The 22,626-nt window shown below is 47.6% G+C and overlaps 1 protein-coding gene across 5 annotated transcripts in view; it reads left to right on the top strand.

Moving 5' to 3' along the window:
- PPFIA1 (PTPRF interacting protein alpha 1) overlaps nt 1-22,626 on the top strand; it is an 85,322-nt gene that overhangs the window by 34,695 nt on the left and 28,001 nt on the right. For all 5 annotated transcript variants that reach the window (XM_066583533.1, XM_066583532.1, XM_066583530.1 and 2 more), the window contains exons 10-16: nt 5,302-5,385; nt 8,124-8,255; nt 9,782-9,844; nt 12,095-12,174; nt 13,749-13,899; nt 15,935-16,158; nt 17,416-17,650. In XM_066583533.1, coding sequence (XP_066439630.1) covers nt 5,302-5,385; nt 8,124-8,255; nt 9,782-9,844; nt 12,095-12,174; nt 13,749-13,899; nt 15,935-16,158; nt 17,416-17,650 — 969 coding nt within the window. The remainder of the gene's footprint in view (nt 1-5,301; nt 5,386-8,123; nt 8,256-9,781; nt 9,845-12,094; nt 12,175-13,748; nt 13,900-15,934; nt 16,159-17,415; nt 17,651-22,626) is intronic.

Genomic DNA, 22,626 nt, shown 5'->3' with positions numbered 1-22,626 from the left:
GCGCCTGTGCCTAGGAAGGTAGACGTTGCTCACTGTTTTCTGCCATGCTTGTTCCATTGCTTTCTCTGATGAAGGGCAGTGAAAGGATCCCATGCACCCATCAGCGGCTATACCTAACAATCCATTCCATGGCTGGGATGTGGCGGCCATATCTATTGAGTGAGCCTTTGCACTGCATTCATTGAGCACCTGCTAAACACTCTGCATGCTTTGCTTCCGCTAGCACTCATTTACTGTGGAAACCCCCGGCACAAGGCCGGCATCGTCCTCTTCTGGCCACTAAGCCAGGGCTGCTTTAATAAAGCGTCACTCTTTATGCTTATGTCTACATATGGCATGGTTCGACATTAAAATGCTTGTGATCCCACATCCAATCGTCCACATTATGGCCCAATGTCCACGGGCGAATTTGATTTGCAGAATTCGCACGGAAGATCCACAATTCAAAGTGCCCGTAGGGAAGCATTGGCATCCACAACTGAATTTAAGCAGGCGGATTTGATTTGCGGACCGTTTGGTACAGAAAACAAATCCCAGCATGCTCCACTCAGTGGGTGCGGATGATATGCAGCTCATCCACAAATACAATTGCGGATGCACTGTGGATTTGAAGGTAAAAATCAATTAGGGGGGTGGGGAAAAGGCTGGGAGGTGGTGGAGCGGATCTTTTTTTTTTTTTTTTTTTTACCACGCAGATGATCTGCAGTACATCCACACGGAAAAACCATTAGATCTGCGGTCTCCCACAAATTGTTTCCGCAGGTCTCCCGCTGCGGAAATCCGCATGCCCGTTGATGTGAGGCCTATAGCATAGAAATTATTTAGGCCTCACATCATTGCAGGTGGGTGGATAGCCGCTGCTTCACTGCAGGTGGGTGCAGCGAGCCCACAGAGACTAGGGGAGATGGGACCCCCATTCTTGGGATTAGTGAGGATCTCGGTGGTGATACCCCCACTGATCATCCTTATTATCTATCCTATGGATAGGTGATAGAAGCCAATAGTGGTACGATCAGTTTAAGAGGCTCACAGAGCATTGCAGCCCCATCAGAGAGCTCATTGCTGAGACTTGATATTGATGGCCTATCCTAAAGATAAGCCATCAATAATAAAGAACGGGTAATCCCTTTAACAGTTTTCGTCATTCATTGCAGATGATGGCCAATTGAATGTATGTATTCTCCAGGATGGCATTGCCAGGGCACCTAGATGCCCGGTGAGGTGTATAATTCCCAGTGAACCCATACTGTTCGACTCTCTATTTATTGATTCGGCTTCACTTACACTTAACCAAATATTGAATGAAACATTCTAGATGTCAAATCTGCCGCCTCCGAACCCCTCAAGTAACGCCTAGAAATATTCTACATTTATTACACAGCGATGGACATGACCTCTCCATGAATGGTCCTTGACTGCATATACTGTATGTCCAAGGAATCTTCCACCGCACAAGCAGTCATGTGGTTTTTTTCAATCTGCTTGGACCTGATGAAAATATGTGAACAACACAAAAGTTGTATCTTGCAGGGGGTCCGGGTGCTGTGACCCCCCCCCACAACTGGTAGAGCCAAAGGGGCCTGCAAAGCCAACAGAGAGCCTGACTGCATAGCACATGCATCTAGGTTCGAGCATCCAGCACCCCTGCTTGGCTGTATGCAACGGTCGGGATGACTGAAACAGCTGGGTGAACCTCACTACCCTGGTACCGTACCTACTTTAGGGAGATAAGCAAATATTGTAGTACGGCAAACTGCCCTGCCTCTGTAATGTGGGAACTATAGAAACAGAGTAGCTTACAGCGCGGCGCTGCTTACGTAACATTTATTGACTTCTATGATAGAAACTGTATAGCCCGGCTGAGCTCTGACGGCTTTTTTTCTTCCACCCAGCTGTTTCTAGTATCACGGTCATGCATGGCCCAGATGGGAGGACCCATTTAAAGGGAACCCCCCCCCCAGAGTTCTTGCGGTGTCCCCTGGTGAAATCGGCGTGCACAGGGTTACTTGACTCCTTTCAGAAGGCTGTGTGTGCACACTCCCATTGGTCTCTATAGGAGTGTGAGTGTACAGCCTTCTGAGAAGAGTCAAGCGGCTGTACACATGCTCACTACACCAGCGGACTGGGTGAGTACAAGACACAGATCCCCAGACTCCCAGTTGCCTAAACCTTAAGCACCAGAACTTCATTTATGGTCCTTATAGCTGATGACCGTTTCCTGTTAACAATCTGCAGTAAGCGCCCTCTAGGGGTGGCTTCAGGTGGGCAGAATTATTTAATTTAGTCTATTTTAGTACTTGGACTCGGAGCTCTATAAGGAAGAACAGATGTATTACGCAATTAATTTGCCCAGAATTTTTGTCCTATTGAGATTGAAAAAGCAAAATGATGTTCACGGGTTGTCATTCAGTAGATGAGGCTTTAATAGGGAGGTAGCTTCTTGTATCCAGTTCTGTCCATTCAATTATAGTGGAGGCACCTTGCCTTGTGGAAGAGGGAGTCGGGATTTGGCTCCCCTATTAGACATTTAAAGAGGTTTTCCAGCTCTTAAAAATGAACCTGGGCTGCTCTCTCCATGTATGGGGCAGGAAGCGGATACCTCTATATATTATGCAGTGGCCTGGCGTGGTATTGCAGGCACAGCTGCCATTGAGGTCAAGTCTGTTTTTAATAGTGGAACACCCCTTTAAGAGAGGGTCCACCTTCACAATAAAAGTTTCTTCTGTTCTTGCATTCCATTTAGAATGAAAAGTGAAGCAACTTTCCAAATGGTCTTAAATAAAAATCCTTTTTTCATGTCCACAGCTCCATTGCTGATCTGTGTGTTTCCATGGTTACAGACTACAAACAAGCTGTGTAGTCTGGTCCTGTACTCAAACCACTTCTACCAGAAGTGGGGAATACAGATGAGACTTCACCGGGTGTCATCTGTAAATATGGAGACACATGGCTGTACACAGGAGCTGCATACACGGAGCAATACATCTTTAAAGTTGCTTCTTTATAGATGCATCTGTATAAAAGCCAATGATTGCAGACAAAGGCCGACCCTTTAAAGCAAAGCTAGCAGAAATACCTGGTCATGCTGCATCCAGTCTGTTGCTCATGATTTGCGGCTTGGCATGTACTAAGGGCATGTTCACACACTAACAGGGCCGCGCAGAACAAATCCATAGGGTTCTGTGGCGGCTTCGGAAGAGAAGAGGGTGCATTCACTTAGATCTTTTCTGCCGTCTCCTCACATCTGGGACCTGCAGGGGTTCTCTGTCCCCCAGTATTAAAGGAGTTACTCCCATGTTATAAAGTGAAGATGTGTCATTAGGCTGTGCCATCACCTTATGGTCAGCGGGGGTCTGACCTCCAAAATCCCCATCGGTCTGAGAATGAAGGGGCCACAGGGCTGATTAAAGGGGTTGTGCCAAGAGTAATACCCCTGCCCATAATGACCTTCTATGAGTATGAACATCATAGAGCAGGGTCACCTACTCAAAGACCCCCTTTCTATGACGCAGAACAGAGACCTGCGCAATAAGACTGGCATCTATTTAGGTGAATGGCCATCTTGTAATACACTCCAGGGGAAATGTTCAGCTGGCTGTGGCTTCCCCAGCTGGCTGATTGGGGTGCGGAGAATAGAACCCGGAGCTCTCGGATGTTTATCCTAGGTCCTGCTTTTTAGGAGGGGCTGTACATCTTAAGTATAGCACTGCTTTCCAAAAACTTTGGACACATCCTAAGGAAATGTCAGCAAGAAAGCAGCATTATTCCCCACGCACCCCCTGCTGCTCGGCGCGCTCCTTCCACTAAACCACCATTGATGGTAACATATGGAGAAAAGTTTTGGTTGCTGGTTGTCTGGGTACAACGACCCCCTCCCACCAGTCACCAGAGCGAAGCAACAGAAGCGCTCGTCCAATCGCGGTCACTGCTCACTATCTGATGACTGGCCCATACACTTATACTGAGCCGGTGTTAAGCTGGCTACCGAACTCCCAAGTGATCAAACTTGGGACATGTTGAAAGTTTTTGGAAAGCCCAGTTAGGGTTGTTCACATCAGTTCTCTGGGATTCGGGGTTCTTGCTCCCGGCTGCACTATTTTTATCCTGTTTTTAAATGGATTTCAGTGACGAAAATTCTGAATGGAATCTCTAAGGGCCCCTTTACACTGGCGAGGAAATCGCACGTTTTTTTGTGCGATGCGAGTGAAAGCACGATTATGAAACCAATGAATTGCAATGGGTTCGTTCTCCTTTGCGATGTTTTCACTCCAGCATGCCCATTGGGAGAGGATCTGTCACAGCTGCAGCAGGGGATTCCTTGGATGTAAAACCCCCAGTGTACTGTCACATCCATCCAGGGGCTTCACCTTGTTGTCAATGGGGCCAGCGGCAGCAGCGCCAACACAGCTGAAAACGTAGGGAGAAGATCACGCTACTCTGCCACTGCTATGGCAGGGGATTCCTTCATCCCCACAGGGAGTCTCTTCACCCCTGAACACTGTGACAGCAGTGGCAGGGTGTTCAGGGGTGAGGGGACTCCCCAAGGGGATGAAGGAATTCCCTGCCACAGCAGTGGCAGAGGAGCGTGATCTTCTCTCATTGCTTTCAATAGGACCGGCGCTGCTGCCGCCCCTTTGAGAGCAATGGACTGAAGGGAACGCCCGTAGGGATGGGAGGCTGTTTTCACATGAAACCGCCTCGCATCCACTGGTTTCCCATGGATTGCGAGAGCGATATCTGGTTGTGAATTGCGGCCCGGTATCGCTCTCGCCAGTGTGCAGGAGGCCTAACACTGATGTGAATGGGTCTTAACACTTTTAGCATTGTGAACCCCTTTGCGGTTTTCCCTGCACCTCAGGGATCTGGCCACCTACTGTACAGGAAATCGCAGCATTCAAGTTAAAGGGGGACAGCTGCAAATCCGTGCACAGAAGTGACACCGAGCTCAATCCGCTCCGCAGCGCCTTTGTTCTCAGATTGGTGGCTTGAATCCTGACCAATCATAATGTGATGGCCTTGCACTAAACGGTCCCTTTACAAGATGGAACTATCCCTGTAACTGCCTGCGCTTATTCATTTCACCCCCGAGGGGGCCGTATATTGGGCATTACATCATCCGCACCCACCTCACGGCGAGGGCCGGAATGACAACTTACCGTTACGGCGCACAGTTGCTGTTTGCTTCTTATTCACATTGCAAAACCTCACTGGTGTCTGTGCCTTTCTGTGGCCGTTCAGGAGAGAACGCTGTGAGAAGAAGCGGATATGACATTCTGTATCTTCTTGTCTTTGTCACAACAGGCCGAGGAGAGACATGGCAATATTGAAGAGCGGTTACGTCAGATGGAATCTCAGCTGGAAGAGAAGAACCAGGAGCTGCAGCGGGTAAGACAGGGTTGGCGTAGGTGAGGGGCGCAGGCGAGCGTCCGAGTCCATTACCTTAGGGGGATTCACAAGACTGTCATTGGGGTTTTTTTGCTTTTTAAAGGTCTCTTCATCTTAGTAACCATCTTGGGTTTCATGGCATCTACAGTCAAAAACAGAGCAACTTTATAAGTAGTCCATATGTAGAAAGTCAGACCGGTTTGTGTTTACAGCCCCTATGCCAAGCCATGTGTCTTTTACAGGCGACTATCCCTGTGCAGTCTGATCCCCTGTACTTTTTACTCTCCTCCATTTTTCTCCTACTTATTACTGTTGTACTTTTGGAAGCAGTCGGCTGGCCGTACACATTAGATAGAAGTAAATGATGGTTGAACTGGTGACTGCTCGTCTCCTAATGCAGCCATACATATTTTAGTCTGTCGGCCATTACAGTCATTCACACGGGCCATATGTGCACATTTTCACGAAGGCCCCCCTGTCTACGGGCGAGGTGGAATATCGCTAGTGATATTCCGCTGCCGGGGATCAGGGGAGAGAACTGATAGTCCTCTATGATGAGCCTATCTCACCGCGGAGAATCGCGGCAAATCGCAGCATGCCGCGATTTGAGTCCCGCAAGCAGAGGATCGCTATGGTTCTCCGCTCGTGGACAGGGGGCTGCGCTTTCCATAGCGTTACTCACAGCTGGATTATCGCCGCAAGTAACGCAGTGCAAGATCATCTGGACAGGAGCCCCTAGTGGTGGGCGAAAATTTCAACCGACGACTTTTTGCACAGCGACAGTCTGTCGTCCGTTGACTAAAATAATCATTCATTGTTTAAAGGGAACCGGTCAGCAGGTACCCTATAGTGTACCCCCTGTAACACTATATCAGTCATTGAAGGGGTTGTCCAAATTGTAGATTTCTCCGTAAAAACTCCTTCTCAGTGCACTAACATAACAAATACACACCTTACGTTCCCCGCTGTGTCCTGCGCCGCTGCTCCAGGTCTTCCAATGACAGAGCTCAGCGCTCAATCAACAAGCTCTGTCATTGGCTGCAGAGCCTGTGACATCCCGTAACCCAGGCGGAGCTGCAGCTGGAGCGGAGACAAAGCATCTGGAGTCTCGCTCTTGCTGCATGCTTCCTGACAACAGTGCAAGATAACGTGTCTGCCCACAGCAGAGCCAAACCACCTACAGGTGTGCGGCTCCCGGGGGGCAACTCATGTGCCAGATATGACATCCACATCAATCACAGGGAGGCAGGTGTGTAAACAGAAGAGGCCACAGGCCTCTGCAATGGTCCAGATACGCCCACCGGACCACGCTGACTTAATATATACAGCCTGGGGTCACTCGTCTACAAAAGTCACTTTTCTAGAGTCATGACGGACTATGGACCGCAAAGGAAACTTTTTTAGAGTGGCTCACTGCTAACTGATCTGCTGCCCACAGTTCAGGGGGGAAAACCTGGAGACCCTTTAAATTTCATTCAACGAGCAATCATGTTGGTGGAAATTGTCCATTTTCATCAACTGTAAGCAGTATGCACACGGGCGAGCATGACTTCAGTCCAAGAAACTCAGACCGACGACATGTCCATAAATGGGATTTTTGTTTGTTTTTTTTTTGTTTTTTTTATGCAATGCTTTTAAGTAGAAAACTCACATTTGTGAAAATCGCATGTTTCAACAGGAAAGATGGAAAAATCGCACTCGCATGAAAATCTCATCTGCATGCGACTGTGATGTTTTTGTGGGGGGGGGGGGGGTAATTTTTTTGGAATCTATAGAAAAAAATTGGTGATTATTGGCCAAACAAATAGGCAGTTTTGTTCATTTGAATCCTGTGTGTTATGTTCATGAGTTCCGTCCATATCTGTCGGACCGAACTCGGGCGTGTGAATACACCTTTAGTTCACGGTTTACACAAAGCACTCGGGTATCTTTAATCACGACTATTTGTCAGGTTTCTTCCTTCTGGATGCCAAGTCTCCTTTCATGCCACATCTTCCAATGGTTTGTTCAGCCGTGGTCTGGAGACGCCGGCATTCCGGAGGTGACAATCCCTTGTGGCAGCTGTCGGATGCTCGGAGTTTTCCACATGCCCTAAATTCTGCATTCTAGAATATAAATACAGAACGCCACAAATATATCTGCTGTTCAGGGTCTGTGGAAAGCAGGCGGTTTCAGGCTTTAGATTTTTTATTCCTTTTTTGCCTTTTTTCTCTTTTTTTTTTTTTTTTGCTTATATTTTTGCTTATTCTTTATTAGTTTTTGTGGATTTTATTTAACTTTTTTCCCTTATTTTTAAAGGAACAAAAATACAACTAACTTTCTTTGCTCCTTCCGATCAGTCATGTGACTTGCTTTGTGCGCTTTTGCAATGAGCAGGTATCATGTCTTTTTTTTATCCCCCCCCCCCCCCCATTATTTTTGTTTCTTGTTTTTGTTTTTCCTCCTCGTCCGTGTGTGACTTGATATCCAGCTCTTGACCACCGCCTTTAACATATGGTCGCCTTAAACTCCAAAGGTCATCAGAAAAAAAACCTTCCAGCTTCCCCACTCCAAGCTAACAGTTAAATCCGACACTGCTGACATTCATTAGCGCCATTGCTAAGATTAGAGGTCTAAGTATATCTGTGCCTAACTTAAGCAGCCTGTAAAGGAGGACGATCTCCTCTGCACAACAGTTCTTGCGTAAGCAGTCGATGTGCCGTGTTTTTAGTCCCTCTCTGTAATCTCCCCAATATTAGGCCCGGCAGAGAGAGAAGATGAATGAGGAACATAACAAGCGCCTGTCCGAGACCGTGGACAAACTTCTATCGGAGTCCAATGAGCGGTTACAGCTCCACCTGAAGGAGAGAATGGCGTCCCTGGAGGACAAGGTAATGTCCGCGTGTCTGGGGATCCTTGTGTTGTTGAGGGGGTGTCCTATATGACGGGTGGGATGTGCTAGAGGGTCCTACTCTCAAAGTAGAGGCAGCATTGTCTTGTGGAGCTAACTTACTACCGACCGTCTGAGAATACCTTTATCCTCATATAGAGGTCCTAGGGGTCTCGGAAGGTAAAGTAGGAGATGTTTGTTGGGGTCCCCCTGTGATATGATGGGAGCACAGTGGTTACTGCTGAGTTTTGACAATTCTGCTTGGTCCAAGTGTGAATCATACATCTCTGTGACCCACAGAGCCATTATTGGGTTATACCTGGGGGTCCCGAGCAGCTGTGCGGTGTAAGGACCCCACAAAACGCTCCTCCTTCCCAGATGCCTGTAACTGTGATCTGGTGTGAAGGGATTGTCATCTCGAGGTTTTATCTTGGCTATGAGAACAGTGGAGCTCCAATTCATCCCGGTTTTCCTTGATGAATGCTGTATTTGGCGCGTACGAGGTGCAGTCATGTTCTAGGATCTTCTACTTTTTTTCTGCACGGCTTACCCAGCAAGATGATGGTATTTCCAATTCTCAACATAATCTCCGTCTTGGCGTACACGGTTTTCACAATGCCGATGCCATGATTGTGCGGCCACTTCTGATGCAAGAACAGCACGACTGGAAGACGTGCGATCATGAAGAGCGCCCTTCATCCATTGGGACAACTGACGAAGTGAAGGTGGTAGTCATGCTGTCTTCGTGTGTGAAGATCGCCTGACACATTGATAGGCATGCAGCCTTTTTGATCGTCTGTCAAGATTCGCGGCACGCACCTGGAGGAAAGCTTCCATTTCTTCAGGTCTTCACACAGGATGGTGTTCATAGATCCTCCATAACCTCACTCTTCACTGTCACAGCCATGCTGTCAGGCCAGCTGGTGCGTCCTCGAGGCTCCTTTGGTTCGTCCTCACACGATGCTTGGCCACCTTTGACCTGTCTCACCCACGAACGCACAATCTTCACATCCATGACCCCTTCAGCCCATTGCTACCTCATGTAAGATGAATGTCGACGGGTGTCATTCTTGCAAGTGCAGAAAACGGATGCTCGCACGCTGCTCTCCGTACAAGAACATCACTATTTTAAGTAATGAAACATCTACCTCCATCCGCGGCCACGTGGGTTCTGTGGACGATGCCGCCATCGGTCTCACTCCTCCCCGAAGAATGCCGCCGTCTTCTAAAATGTCTCCATATTTCTATCTGCTCCTTACCCCTGGGAGAACATTCAGAGACCTTAGAAGTTGGATGCACCTCCTAGGCTCCTGCTCTCCTTCTGCACCAGTATCCCCGTATTGCACAGAGCTGCGCCGTGTGCTCAGGTAGGCGAGGTATTAGCCGGATCCAGGTCCGTTGGATGTAGGATAGACTGGTGTGACCGTGGAGTATACAGATGCACAAGGGGTTCTGACAACCTGCTTGGTTTACAGCAATGTCTGTTGATATCAACTGCATTAATCTGAAAGACTTTCATCTTTCCAGAACTCCCTGATCAGAGATGTAGAATCTGCCAAGAAGCTCATTGAGGAGATTCAGCACGAGAAGGTTGGTTTTGGTGCTACTGTTGCTTTAAGGAATATAGTATATATTTGCCATGTGTTATATAAATAAGGCTGACGGGGGGCACTAACTTTTCCAACAACTTCTGCTCATCTACTAGTTTGTGTCGGCCTCATCATTACAGCGTATAAAATGTTGTTGCTTTGCCACTGTTGAAGTGGCTGCCACTAGGGGGCTCCCTTCCAGCGCCTTTGCAATCCACATTCTGTCTTTAGGTACAGAGCTTCCTTAGTAACAAGGACATGGACATTCATATAGCAACAGGGAGAGGCACTATTTTCACAGGCGGCTCAGCTGCACTTAAGGGGCATTTAAACGGGACGATTATCGTTTAAAATTTGTTTAAACGAACAGAAATGCACGAAAATCGTTACGTCTGAATGCTTAGCCATTGTTTACTATTCGTTTACCTTTCGCTTGTCACTTACTGAATCGCTGACTTCTCCCCGCTCAGCGCTTCATATAAAATGTGAAGTGCTGAGCGAGACGTTAGCGATAGTCAGCGGTGATCTGCCTGTCTAAACGCTCTGCCTGTCTAAACGCTCTGCACAAGTGCTAACTACTAGCGTGGCGTCACCCGCTCGTGCAGATCGTTTAGCCAACAGTCGTCCCGTGTTAATGAGGCATTGCATGTACAGGCTCACAGATCTGCAGACACTGTGATAACGAGCCCCACAGTCTCTGCAGTTACAGCCTGTGGGTGTGCGTCTGTCTGCACAAATTACACACATCCTAGTGGGTTTATCAACCACTTGGTCATAATTTCTCTAAATACCTGGCCTTCCTTGGAAAGCGGAGGGGCGAGAATTCAAGATACTGCCTCCAAGGTGACGCCAATCTCCATGCGCAATATACCTACTGGCCCTTTTATTAGAGCCTCGGGCCCTCTCACAAATGGCGCTTCCCTGTTTGGAAATGATCCCCGTGACCCCGGAGTGCAGCATATGACGGGACAAGTTTTTCATGAATCATTTTCAGTAGGAATCCGCGTTAGATCGGAAAATCCAGTGATCGGAGCGACTTCCAACGAGGTCTGGTCATCGGTGCTAGACTAGCCGGGCCTCACTGCCAACTGCATGAGGTTTTCTCATGTAATGGTGTGGAGAGTATACAGAGAATGGTGCGATTAAGGAAAACATCCAGAGAAAGGGGATCCTGCGAATGGAAACAACTTGTCACCGAAAGGGGTCAGAGGAGGATGTCAGGAATCATTCTAACCAACAGGCGCTGTACAGTCAGGAGCAGCCGAATACAACACTAGTGCTCCAAGTAACGTGTCTGGACGCACAACTTGCTATTCCTTAGAACGGATGGGCTATAACAGCAGATGACCAGTTCCAGGGCTATGGTCTCTAAGAGAAACAGAAAGGCGAGACTCCAGTTGGGGGTCAGAATTTGGCACAAGCAGTATAAGTTGATGACCCCTTTCTGTCAGGCTGGTAGAGTAATGGTGTGGGGAAGGTGTTCCTGGATCCTCCGATACCTGTGGATGAACGCTATGATGAATTGCTGAAAGAGGATCCCTGTGCTGCTACAATGGTGTCGCTAACAAAGTGGCCATTCGCAGTCTTCATGCAGAGATCCTGAAATAAATGGGAGGATTTAGAAGACTGGACATATAAAAAAAAATATATATATATATGGAACTCTTCCCTCTGCGTGGATTCAGCCTTATTTCCATGTAGCTGTAAGGTGTGTCTTTCATCTGTGATGGTTTTGTAAGTAGTTGCAGATTTATCAGACTTATCACTATTTCCCTTTGAATTCTGCACTTATGGGACCGCGTCCAATCACACACACCTGGGTTAACCCCGTCATCACTGGTTGCTGCTGCCTGAAACCCTTTACATGAGCTCTTGCAGGGATGTTCCCATCTCATAAAGTGATGGCATTAAGGGGTCTGACCTCAGGGACCCCCACTGATCCTGAGAATGAAGGGTCGGCAGCACTGATATAGCGCTGTGGACCCTTCAGTGTTTCCGCACACAGAGGTCCCTCTAGCCATCTGCAGTGCGACTCTGTGAATGGCGCCATTTCCTGAACAGCTGGGGAGCCGCTGTACCGTGTCTCAGGCCTAGTGGTGGTCCCAGAGGTCGGACCCCCACTGATCATACAGTTACTTACAGTAGACTTCCAGCTGTATAGATGCATAGCACCTACATAGTCCCAGCTGTAATTTCCTATTTTACAATAAACTATCCTATTGACGGCATTATTTTAATTTCCGTGCATTAGGAGCAGCTACTGCTGGAAATCGAAACGCTGCGATCGGAAAATGAGCAGGTCAGGATACGAGCCGCGTCGCTTCACCACAGGTACGGAGGGAGACACTGCATGGGATAATCCATGTAAAATGAAGATATCCGCCTGTTCTCAGGGAACTTTTATAACCGTTCGTCTTGCTATCTGTATCGCATGGGGGGGGCGGCGCTCTGCATGCACACACGTGCGGAAGGGGGGAGTCACATATTGCAAGAGTCTTGGTATGAATTCATTTGAGAAGAAATGATGCGTTGTCATGGGGCGGCCAGACAGCACTGGCTAAGTAGCTTCAGTGCCGGAGTGATTACCCCCAGACTGACGCAACCTCTTTTGGACCTTGCGGCGTGACGATTTTTTTGGCATTATAGTTATCTCCACTTTTCAAAAGCCATATTTTTTATTTCTTTTTTTTCCCGTTGACGCGGCTCCATGAGGACTTGTTCTTTGTGTGCCAAGTTGTAGTTTTTATTATTACCATTTATTGAGTACATGTGGTGTATCGTTTACATTTTTATAAAAAAAAGGGCAGAGGGAAAAAAAACAATTTCTGCAAAAAGATTTTTTTCAACAGTGTTACTAACGCAGCAGAGATCTCACAAGGATTTTCAGGGGGATGGTACGATTACAACGATGCTAAGGAATATATTTTTTGCAACGCTGCTTTGAAAGTCCCATAACTTTTTTTTTTTCCCCCACCAGCAGAGCTCTGCGGCGGCTTGTTTTTTGCGTGACGAGCTATAGTTTTCATTGGTACCATTTTCAGGTTCATGTGGCTCTTCTGATCACCTTTTATTGCATTCTTTGGGTGATGAGATGAAGAAAGAAAGCACTTTGGCTCCATTTTTCTTTACATTTTTTTTTTCATAACGTTTGCAGTGCAGGATGAAAGCGGTGTTTTAATCTTATTGTACGGGTCGTTACAGATGCGACAATACCAAATGTGTGTTTTTTATTCTATTTTTTTTTTTAAATAATAATTTATTTTATATTTATTTTACATTTTTTTATGTCCCTGTAGGGGTCTTGAACCTGTGGTGCTATGATTGCTCTTATAATACGTTGCAGTACCTCTGTAATGCAATGCATTATCACTTATCATAGCAATCACAGGCCATGGCAACCCATCAGCCCTCTGTGAATACATGGCAGAGGACCGATATCCTCACAGAGGGAGCCCCCTTCCTTCTCTGAACCTTTTACATGCTGCAGTCAATGTTGATCACGGCATGTAAGGAGTTAACAGCTGGGATCAGTGTCCTCATCGATCCCCGCTGTTACAGCTGGCCTCCCGCTGCAAATCAGAGCAGGCTGCCCCTGCGGGCGATGTGGATGCAGGTTCTGAGTCAGCGCCATCCATAGAACGGAACTATGACGGACTCCAACCGGTCTGATACTGATGAGAAATCCTCAACATCCAAGTCCAAGAAATCCCCTTTTTAGAGGGGTTGTGTTGTTTTTTGTAATCTCTTAGGTTTTCCTGAAAATAAGCAGATCACGAGGTTCTCCACGGCTGAGACCCCTAGAAATATTTAATTCAACTGCAGTGCCACCACAGGTGGAATAAAGTATTACATGATCATGAAAGATTCTCACTAATTGACCGTATAATCTGTGTATCCTCTTTTAGCCGGCCTCACCTGGGCAGCGTCCCTGACTTCAGATACGCTCTTGCTCCTTCTTCGTTGTCCGATGGACATTCCGAGTCTTACAGTTCTTCCCTGGTCCTACGCAGGCCGCAGAAAGGACGGCTAGCTGCGCTGCGTGATGAGCCCTCTAAGGTTTGTTGCTTTGTTTTGTTGTTGCATGCCATACCCATAAGAAATAGAGATGTCTTCTCAAAGGACAGTTAAAAGGAAAAAACATCTTTAAGCCGTAAAGGGGTTTCCCATGCAAAATACTATTGATGTATCCTTAGGCTAGATCGTCAATAGTAGATCCAGGGCGGTCAGCTGATCGGGCGCCTGCTGGTAGCACCACAATACACAGCGGTTGGAGCAGGAAGCTGCTGCTCTGACCTGTCTAGTGGCTGGCACTTGTAATTGCAGGCACTGAGACCCCAGCCTGCAGTTACAGGCATTGGCCACTATATAGGGGCCGGAGCAGCAGCTTCCTGATCCCACTCCTATGTATTGCGGCGCTACCAGCAGGTGTCCGATCAGCTGATTGGCCGGGATCTAGAAAGGTAGATTCCAGCCGATCAACTATTGATGACCTATCCTTGGGATCTGTTAGCGATAGTATTTTTTGCCTGGAAATCTCCTTTTAAAGGACTTTTCAAACCTCGTAAATTCATTCCCTCTGGGATTTCCCATCGCTTTATGATTGGCAGGGGGTCCTACTTCTGGGACTCCCATCAGTGCTGAGGATGAACAGGGCACAGCTCTGATTTAGTTCTTTCCCCTTCACTGGTATACCTGCACAGCCAACCACTATGCAAGTACATGGGGCGGACTGTAGCCCTCTGCACAGCTGGGAGAATGGAGGGTCGTCTGCATCATTGGGGGTCCCAGAGGTCGGATCCACGCTAGATCATAAAGCAATGGCAGGATGGACACCCTCGTGAGTGACTGGCACCTTGATCTATACTTGTGCGGGAAATGCTGTCAGTCATTAAATCAAATGCTTGAAAAGTATATGCCCCTCTGTTTAGTGTCTCCCCCTAGTGTCCGCTCATCTAGAAGTAAGTTGATCAATGTAGGAATTAAAGCGACCCTCCAGTCTTGGACAAAGATGGGTTAGAGCAGCACTGGGCAGACATAGCACCATGTGGTGTCTTAGACTACCAGTGCATAGTGCTCAGGTAGTCGGAGAAGAGGTGCGGCCATCTTTGTTTGTCCAAGACTGGAGGGTCGCTTTAAAGGGTCCTTTTACATGGGGTGATTGTCAGGCGCTTAAGTCATCCCAGCGATTACTTCTTTGTGATAGTCATTCAGTGACTGGTGGCCGAGCGTGCCGGGGATCGCCTCTGGCCTCCCCCCTCCATTCATAGTAGGCGGGCAGTTCGTAGATTAACGACTGTTTGCACGGCCGATCATCGTCTGACCTTTGCATAAATTAAAGATGAACTAGGTGAATGAATCATCATTTTGCTGTTCAATCGCTGGCAGTGTTTACACTGAACGTGTAAAAGGGCCCTTCGTCAGAGGAATTATTTGCTATTTCTTCCTTATTTGCTTTCTTCTTGCCCACATGATGTCTGGTACTGCCGCTCAACTCTAACCACTGCAATACCAGACATGGCCACTGAGCAAAAATGGCACTTTTTATGGAAACATAACTGGTCCCATTTTCTAATTCTCAACAATGGGGCTTCAACATGTGAAATAACTTCTTATATATCCAGGATGTTGATTGTCATCTTCTTTGTTTACCAGGCACAGTGCTGCATTTTTCATAGTGGTCGTGCTTGGTACTGCAGCTGAGGCCCATTCAGATGACTGGGCCTGAGCTGCAGAGAGCTGTAACAGCAGGCAGTGCTGCCGCCCCTGCAGTTAGTTGATCAGTCGGACCCCAACTGTTCTGCTACTGATGGCCTTATCCTGAGGCTATGCCACCCATATCCTATTTGTGAATCCCTGTATATGTTCTCCTGCCCATGAGCCGGTGCCTACACACCTCTCTGCCCGCCCGCTGTGCCGCTCTGGATGCGTTCTCATCACATTGCTGTTTCTAAGCCTTGTTTCCTTTTTCTCTCCTTTCCCTCTGGATCTGCCACCTCAGCACGTAAGTCTCCGCCGTGTGATTTGTGTGTGTTGCCCTTTTCCTTCTGTCTCCTGCGGAGCCCCACAAGCTGCTTGTTCTTGCCTTTTGCAGGTACAGACTCTCAATGAGCAGGACTGGGAGCGGGCCCAGCAGGCGAGCGTCCTGGCTAATGTCGCCCAGGCCTTCGAAAGTGACGTGGATATTTCCGATATGGAGGACGACCGAGACACCATCTTCAGCTCTGTAGATCTCCTTTCCCCGTGCGGCCAAGCGGACGCCCAGACGCTCGCCGTTATGTTGCAGGAACAGTTGGACGCCATCAACAAGGAGATCAGGTATGTCCGGAAATGGCTCTTTTGTAGGACATCGGACAAGCATGAGATTTGCAGGCGCCTGTAGGCCAGGACTGAACATCAACTTTGTCGCGATACAGGTCGCCAAACGGAGATCGCTGCGTTGCCGTACAACTTCGCGCTCTCATTGAAGTTAGTGGGGTCGCTGATCTTGGTGGATTTCTTGAGATCTGCGGATGGTGACAACTTGCGTGTCACAGCACAACCTCATTAACTTCAGTGAGAGTGCGAGGACAGGTGGCACTGCCAAAGTACGGGGTGGCCCTAGCCGTGAGCTGGTACCAGAATCGTTTTAGGTCACCTATCCCGAGAATAGGTGATAAAGCTCTGATCGGGGGGGTTCACGGCTGAGACCCTCAGTAATCCTGAGAACAAGGAACCGTTTTTTCCCCTCTCGTCTTCAAGGAGCTTGAATGGAGCCATGCCCCAGCATGCAGCGTGTTGCTCTATTAATTTCCAAGGGGCCTTCTGGTAATCGCTTGGCTATTTCCAGCAACCCCATTGAAGTAAATGAAGTGGCACCGTGTATGCCCGGCCAGCTCTCCATTCAAAGCATGCCCGGCCAGCTCTCCATTCAAGGGAGGGCAGTGAGGAGGAAAGGGGGAAACTGGTTCCCTGTTCTCAGAATTAGTGAGGGTCTCAGCTGTGAAACCCACCCCACCCCTCTAATCTGAGTGCATAGGTGATAAAACATGATTCTGGGACCTGTATAGTGGTGACTTATTAGGATAGGTAATCAATAGCAGATTAGTGGAGGTCTGCTGCTTGGGATCCCACCTGCAACCACAGCGGTCGGGTGAGCACTGCTTCCACTACACTGCATACTAGGCACAGCGCTGTACGTGTTATAATGGCGGTGCCTGGTATAGCAGCTGCTCTCGGGCTATGTGACCCATAAAGGTGATGTCATAGGCCTTAGAAGAAGCTGTAGCGCTCAGCCGAGCACCGCGGCCTCTTTGAACAGCTAATCGGCAGGGTTCTTGAGCGCAGACCCCCACCGATCAGTTGTTGGTGACCCGTCCTGAGGAAACGGCATCAATGTCAGCTGCAAACATGAGTTTTTATGCATTATTTGTCTGAAGGCGCCGCGGACCGTGACGTGTTGGCTGATTCTTTTCACAATGTGCCAAGTGTGTCCTTACATAAGATATTTGGGTGTCATGTGATTTTTGTCTTTGTCCCATGTGAGACCGGTCCTGCTAATGAGTTGACGTAATTAGCGTGTTTTTCAACAAACAGGCTAATACAAGAGGAGAAGGAGAACACAGAGCAGAGAGCCGAGGAGATCGAGTCCCGGGTGGGCAGTGGGAGTCTAGATAACATGGGCCGCATCCGGTCGATGACTTCTATCCCTCCCTCGTTCACCGGTACGTCCCTCGCAGGGTCGTCCCCACCTGGCAGTGGTCGATCGACTCCCAGAAGAATCCCGCACAGCCCGGCACGGGAAGTAGATCGGCTGGGTGTCATGACTTTGGTAAGTTTTCGGTCTACGGTGCATGTGCCATATAGCTGGGTGGGGCAGTCCCCACCGTCCAGCATGTGTCCTGCGAACGGTTTAGCCTACTGAGGAGCCAGGAAGGAGTTCAGCCTAAACTGCATGAACAATAGGTCTGCCGAAAGGAAAGGGAATTAAGGACAAGCTGCTGCTCTGGGGTCTTGTAGAGGGGGACAGCCCAACACTGACAGGGTCACAGTAGCCAAGGGAAGCCGTTCACAGTGACAACATGTAGCTGCCACTAGTGAGAGCGCTCCCTCACAAAGTAATAGTTTTCATTGAGTTTCTCGCCATGACCAGCGCCCCCCAGTGGTAGCTGCATGCAGCCAGAATTTAATCTTTTAGGGCACGACGGCACGCAGCGTCCGAGATGCTGCTGCGATGGAGCCAAAAGTAGTAGGGTGACCTCTGTTTTCTCTGCAAATCTGCATGCTTTCCAAATTGATTATTGGTCGCTCGGCAGGTTTGTGACTGAACAGCAGTTACAGCATCCAAACCACATAAAGAGGGGCTAATATGCAGTAACACTGAATGTTGACACATTTTTCAGTTTTATCTCCACCAGCAGAATAGTGAGTGCAGCTCTGGAGTATAATGCAGGATTTAACTCGGGAGCAGTACAGGATAAGTAATGTATGTACACAGTGACTCCACCAGCAGAATAGTGAGTGCAGCTCTGGAGTATAATACAGGATGTAACTCAGGAGCAGTACAGGATAAGTAATGTGTGTACAGAGTGACTCCACCAGCAGAATAGGGAGTACAGCTCTGGAGTATAATACAGGATGTAACTCAGGGATCAGTACAGGATAAGTAATGTATGTACACAGTGACTCCACCAGCAGAATAGTGAGTGCAGCTCTGGAGTATAATACAGGATGTAACTCAGGATCAGTACAGGATAAGTAATGTATGTACACAGTGACTCCACCAGCAGAATAGTGAGTGCAGCTCTGGAGTATAATACAGGATGTAACTCAGGAGCAGTACAGGATAAGTAATGTGTGTACAGAGTGACTCCACCAGCAGAATAGGGAGTACAGCTCTGGAGTATAATACAGGATGTAACTCAGGGATCAGTACAGGATAAGTAATGTATGTACACAGTGACTCCACCAGCAGAATAGTGAGTGCAGCTCTGGAGTATAATACAGGATGTAACTCAGGATCAGTACAGGATAAGTAATGTATGTACACAGTGACTCCACCAGCAGAATAGTGAGTGCAGCTCTGGAGTATAATACAGGATGTAACTCAGGAGCAGTACAGGATAAGTAATGTATGTACACAGCGACTCCACCAGCAGAATAGTGAGTGCAGCTCTGGAGTATAATACAGGATGTAACTCAGGAGCAGTACAGGATAAGTAATGTATGTACACAGTGACTCCACCAGCAGAATAGTGAGTGCAGCTCTGGAGTATAATACAGGATGTAACTCAGGAGCAGTACAGGATAAGTAATGTGTGTACAGAGTGACTCCACCAGCAGAATAGTGAGTGCAGCTCTGGAGTATAACACAGGATGTAACTCAGGGATCAGTACAGGATAAGTAATGTATGTACACAGTGACTCCACCAGCAGAATAGTGAGTGCAGCTCTGGAGTATAATACAGGATGTAACTCAGGATCAGTACAGGATAAGTAATGTATGTACACAGTGACTCCACCAGCAGAATAGTGAGTGCAGCTCTGGAGTATAATACAGGATGTAACTCAGGAGCGAGCAGTACAGGATAAGTAATGTATGTATATAGTCACTCCACCAGCAGAATAGTGAGTGCAGCTCTGGAGTATAATACAGGATGTAACTCAGGATCAGTACAGGATAAGTAATGTATGTACACAGCGACTCCACCAGCAGAATAGTGAGTGCAGCTCTGGAGTATAATACAGGATATAACTCAGGAGCAGTACAGGATAAGTAATGTATGTATGTATATAGTGACTCCACCAGCAGAATAGTGAGTGCAGCTCTGGAGTATAATACAGGATATAACTCAGGAGCAGTACAGGATAAGTAATGTATGTACACAGTGACTCCACCAGCAGAATAGTGAGTGCAGCTCTGGAGTATAATACAGGATATAACTCAGGAGCAGTACAGGATAAGTAATGTATGTATGTATATAGGGACTCCACCAGCAGAATAGTGAGTGCAGCTCTGGAGTATAATACAGGATATAACTCAGGAGCAGTACAGGATAAGTAATGTATGTACACAGTGACTCCACCAGCAGAATAGTGAGTGCAGCTCTGGAGTATAATACAGGATGTAACTCAGGAGCAGTACAGGATAAGTAATGTGTGTACAGAGTGACTCCACCAGCAGAATAGTGAGTACAGCTCTGGAGTATAATACAGGATGTAACTCAGGGATCAGTACAGGATAAGTAATGTATGTACACAGTGACTCCACCAGCAGAATAGTGAGTGCAGCTCTGGAGTATAATACAGGATGTAACTCAGGATCAGTACAGGATAAGTAATGTATGTACACAGTGACTCCACCAGCAGAATAGTGAGTGCAGCTCTGGAGTATAATACAGGATGTAACTCAGGAGCAGTACAGGATAAGTAATGTGTGTACAGAGTGACTCCACCAGCAGAATAGTGAGTGCAGCTCTGCAGTATAATACAGGATGTAACTCAGGATCAGTACAGGATAAGTAATGTATGTACACAGTGACTCCACCAGCAGAATAGTGAGTGCAGCTCTGGAGTATAATACAGGATGTTACTCAGGATCAGTACAGGATAAGTAATGTATGTACACAGTGACTCCACCAGCAGAATAGTGAGTGCAGCTCTGGAGTATAACACAGGATGTAACTCAGGGTCAGTACAGGATAAGTAATGTATGTACACAGTGACTCCACCAGCAGAATAGTGAGTACAGCTCTGGAGTATAATCCAGTATGTAACTCAGGATCAGTACAGGATAAGTAATGTATGTACACAGTGACTCCACCAGCAGAATAGTGAGTGCAGCTCTGGAGTATAATACAGGATGTAACTCAGGGTCAGTACAGGATAAGTAATGTATGTACACAGTGACTCCACCAGCAGAATAGTGAGTGCAGCTACATATATATATAATGTAAATTCATAATGTAAGGCACTGCTGTATGTACGGGGCTTTTTGTATCAGTATAGCTGTAACCACAAGTAATTATAGTAAGAGTAATTTTCTATAAATCAGCCAAAAGATTAAGGGATGCAGCACTCAGCAGGTCCATTACTTGGGCTTTATTCCTCACCAGGTAACCATAAAAGCAGCGGACAAGAACACGTGCCGTCAGACCTGCTACTTCAGGCTTATTGCTTTTATGGTTACCTGGTGAGGAATAAAGCACAAGTTTTAATGGATCTGCTGGCTTCACATCCCTTCTTATGGTTGATTTATGGATGATGCTAGCACATCCTGGCCCCCATCTTTAGTTAGTAGCAGCGGAGGGGGGCTGATTACCTCTCCTATGGACTGTAATAGTGATTGCCACTGCCCTCTAGTGGTGGGCTCTCCATAGCGCCATAACACTGACATGACTGGTATTGTCGGCTAACTTTGCACTGTCTGTGCTCTTCTAACCTTTAGCATGTGGTTTGGGGTTTTTCCCCTCAGTGTTTTCCTACTAACTCCTCTCTTTGCACGTTTTTATTAGCCTAGCGATTTAAGGAAATATCGTAGAAAGGTAATACTGCATTATTTCTACCTCTTACAACACGCTGTGCCTCTGCATGCCTGTGTTACCGCTGCGTCAGAGGGTTTTCACTCATTTCTTTTATTTCTCACTTGTGGAGTTCATATTTTTTACTTTTCTCATTCCCATAATATCCATTAGTTTTCCACTTGCTGATTCTTGCAGTACCGTGTCAGGGGGGCGAGCGGATATTTATGTGCTCTCCATCATATTACTCTGTTTTTGGGCTCTGTTCACATGGCGTTTACGGTGTAGGTCAGACTTGCTGGGAAAGCTCCCTGTGCAACGGCGAAACATTTCATAGGTGTCCATTCACCTGACAAGTGCAACCCTCCAGTATCCTCAGAGTATTGTCTGCAGAACATCCCTCCATTACATGGGGGGGGGACTGACTGCGCTGATTGTCTCGTGGTACAGAAAAGATGCGACTAACGGAAGGAGAAGTGTCTGCTCGTTCTTCTGATGAATTGGGCTGATTATTGGGTAGCCATTTATACCTGACCAGGGTAAAAGGCACTTTGTATTTCCAACATTTGCAACTATACAGACTTGGGCCCAATGTCCACGGGCGGAATTTAATTATAGAATCTGCGCGGGAAATCCACAGCTCTAGCGGCCCATTGGGAGCATTCGCAGAGCAATGTAAACCATGCGGATGTGGGGGGGGGGGGGGGTTCCCCCGGCGTGTGGATCGCGCATGCGGGAAGACATCGCAGCATGCTCCATTTTCTCTGCAGATTCCGTAGAACAGCTTCCATTCAAGTCAGTGGAAGTCGTCCAATCCGCGGCACAGCCACAGCCATCACTGTGGACGTACCGCGGGAAAGCAGGAGATTAAAAAAAAAATATTGCGCTGCGCATCCGCATCCATCGAGCTGAAGAAAAGAATATTAGCCGGCACAGAGGAGATCCGCGTTGGAGAGGTATGAAAATCTTTTTTTCTCTCTCTCTCTCTCCATGTTCGTGGATACGGCTGGATTCCGCTGCGGGATTAAGCAGTGGAATCCGTGCGTGCGAGTGGACATTGGGCCTTAGGCATCTTGTCCACGGGCAGATTGGATTCCGCTTGTGGATTTCTGCAGCGGGAGACCTGCGCAAACCTTTTGCGAGAGATCGCAGAAATAGTGGCTTTTCTGCGCGGATGCAAGCAGATGCACTGCCGATCATCCGCTCCGCCACCTCCCAGCCTTCTCCCCACTTCGCCAATTGATTTTAATCTTCAAATCTGCAGTGCATCCACAATTGTATTTGCGGA

This window comes from Eleutherodactylus coqui, chromosome 11, assembly GCF_035609145.1.
Source record: "Eleutherodactylus coqui strain aEleCoq1 chromosome 11, aEleCoq1.hap1, whole genome shotgun sequence".
In the NCBI taxonomy this organism is placed as follows: domain Eukaryota; kingdom Metazoa; phylum Chordata; class Amphibia; order Anura; family Eleutherodactylidae; genus Eleutherodactylus; species Eleutherodactylus coqui.
Note: the sequence above shows the minus strand (reverse complement) of the source record. Positions and strands in the feature narration are given on the sequence as shown.